The sequence below is a fragment of the Rattus norvegicus genome, chromosome X, assembly GCF_021556685.1.
Source record: "Rattus norvegicus strain SHRSP/BbbUtx chromosome X, alternate assembly SHRSP_T2T, whole genome shotgun sequence".
Classification (NCBI taxonomy): domain Eukaryota; kingdom Metazoa; phylum Chordata; class Mammalia; order Rodentia; family Muridae; genus Rattus; species Rattus norvegicus.
In genome coordinates this window covers 101,814,299-101,815,870 of record NC_141554.1, presented here as the reverse complement: position 1 = coordinate 101,815,870, position 1,572 = coordinate 101,814,299, and the positions used below count along the sequence as shown (strand labels likewise).

Here is a 1,572-nt window from a genome sequence, read left to right as displayed (position 1 = left end):
GAGGTCATATCCTCGCACAAAGTTGGCGAACCTGTACAAGAGAGATATCCTTAAGCTGTTGTTGAGACCCAGGGCACTCCCGACCCGTCGCACTGCCATTTTTTCGAGGGAGGGAAAACTGGGGCAGATACCCTCATGTAATATGACATGCCTTCCAGGGAGCGTGTTTGGTAGAGCTTCCCTGTGCGATGCTAAGCTCGTCATCCCTCATGGGCTGCTCAAGCCGGACACTCTAATCCTGTGCAATGAACCGAGGTTCTAGGAGTGCAAGAGCTGTCCAGCCGGCGACCTATTGCTTAAGCATGGTTAACCAAATATTGGCTGACGCTCCTTGTTCAAGGGCTATAAGCGCCTGGGCGATCACAATTTTGTCCCTCTTTGTTTGAAATCTTAATTTGCAAAGCAACCAGAGGAGTAACACTAATCCGCAGCAGAGGACTGCTCCAAAAAGTCCCACCCCCACCCATTCCTTAAAATAAGAGACTGCTGAGGTGATCCAGGATGACAATCCTTCTGTCAAAGACATATCCAGTCGGGTAGAGTTTACTTGAATGATGGCCGCTCTCAATTCCCTGAGCGTCTGTTCAAAATCCGAGGTCCAATTCTGTAACAAATGCTGTGAAAGGGTTTTAGACAAATTGGCAGCTTTGGTAAATTGTTCATACTGTATAGACGTGACACAAAGGCCGGGGAGCTTTAGTTCACAGCCAAGCTGGGCCAGTTGCCATAGGATGTCTAGTTGCTCTTGGACCAGATCTATACGTTGGTTAACAAGCATGAGGCCTCCTTGTATCTGAGTATTAGCCGAGGCCTGTCTGTCCAGAGCCACTGAGACGGTAGCCGATAAATCATTGATAGTTTGGGTTGTCTGTACTGTGTTTGACAAGGCCAATGCCGAAGCAGTAACTGAGGCAGCAACTGCCGTTGTAGCAATAATGCCAACAATGATCGCAGAAATGCCAAAATCTCTCTTTCCTCTAAATAAGGTCAGGGTCCCCGGAGTCTCAACAGGGACCGGGATAAAGCGAGGCATACGGGTAACTACCGCTATGGGATATTGGCTAGCATCCCAACACAGGGCATAAAAACATGAACCGTCTGTACAATTCAATTTAGAAACTTTAGTGGCATTACTTATAATCCACACAAATGGCGGCCAGACACAAACTGGAGCAGGGTTAAACCCCGTGCTCCAGTAAGGTTTATATTTTATACGAGTAGCTGTCCAGACAGAGGCTGAAGGGTGGATATTCCCCGTCCAGGAAAATGATAACCGTCCCTTTTCGCCCTTTCCTCCAAGTAGCATCGCCATGGGTGTAAGATCAGTGCAGCTACCATTAACGCCACAAAGCATCCATTGATCAAAGGGATTATTATTGGACCGTCTAGGATCAATGGTGGTGAAGTTCACTCCGCCTCCCAAATCGGGGAGAAGGAGAAAAAATTCTGGACTGCCCAGGCAGAGTCCCGGGACTGGCAACCAGTCCACGGCAAAGTAAGTTTTTCATCCTGGGTCCCTCTACAAAAGGATGCCAACTTTGGTTGACGGAGAGGACAGGTGGAGGAGTTAAT

At 48.3% G+C, this 1,572-nt stretch overlaps 1 protein-coding gene across 1 annotated transcript; it reads right to left on the bottom strand.

The window, feature by feature from the left end:
* Nucleotides 1-289: 289 nt before the first annotated feature.
* LOC147998309 (endogenous retrovirus group K member 6 Env polyprotein-like) lies at nucleotides 290-1,312 on the bottom strand. The gene has a single exon (XM_087601119.1). The coding sequence runs from the start codon at nucleotides 1,310-1,312 to the stop codon at nucleotides 290-292; it is 1,023 nt and encodes a 340-aa protein (XP_087457245.1).
* Nucleotides 1,313-1,572: the final 260 nt, after the last annotated feature.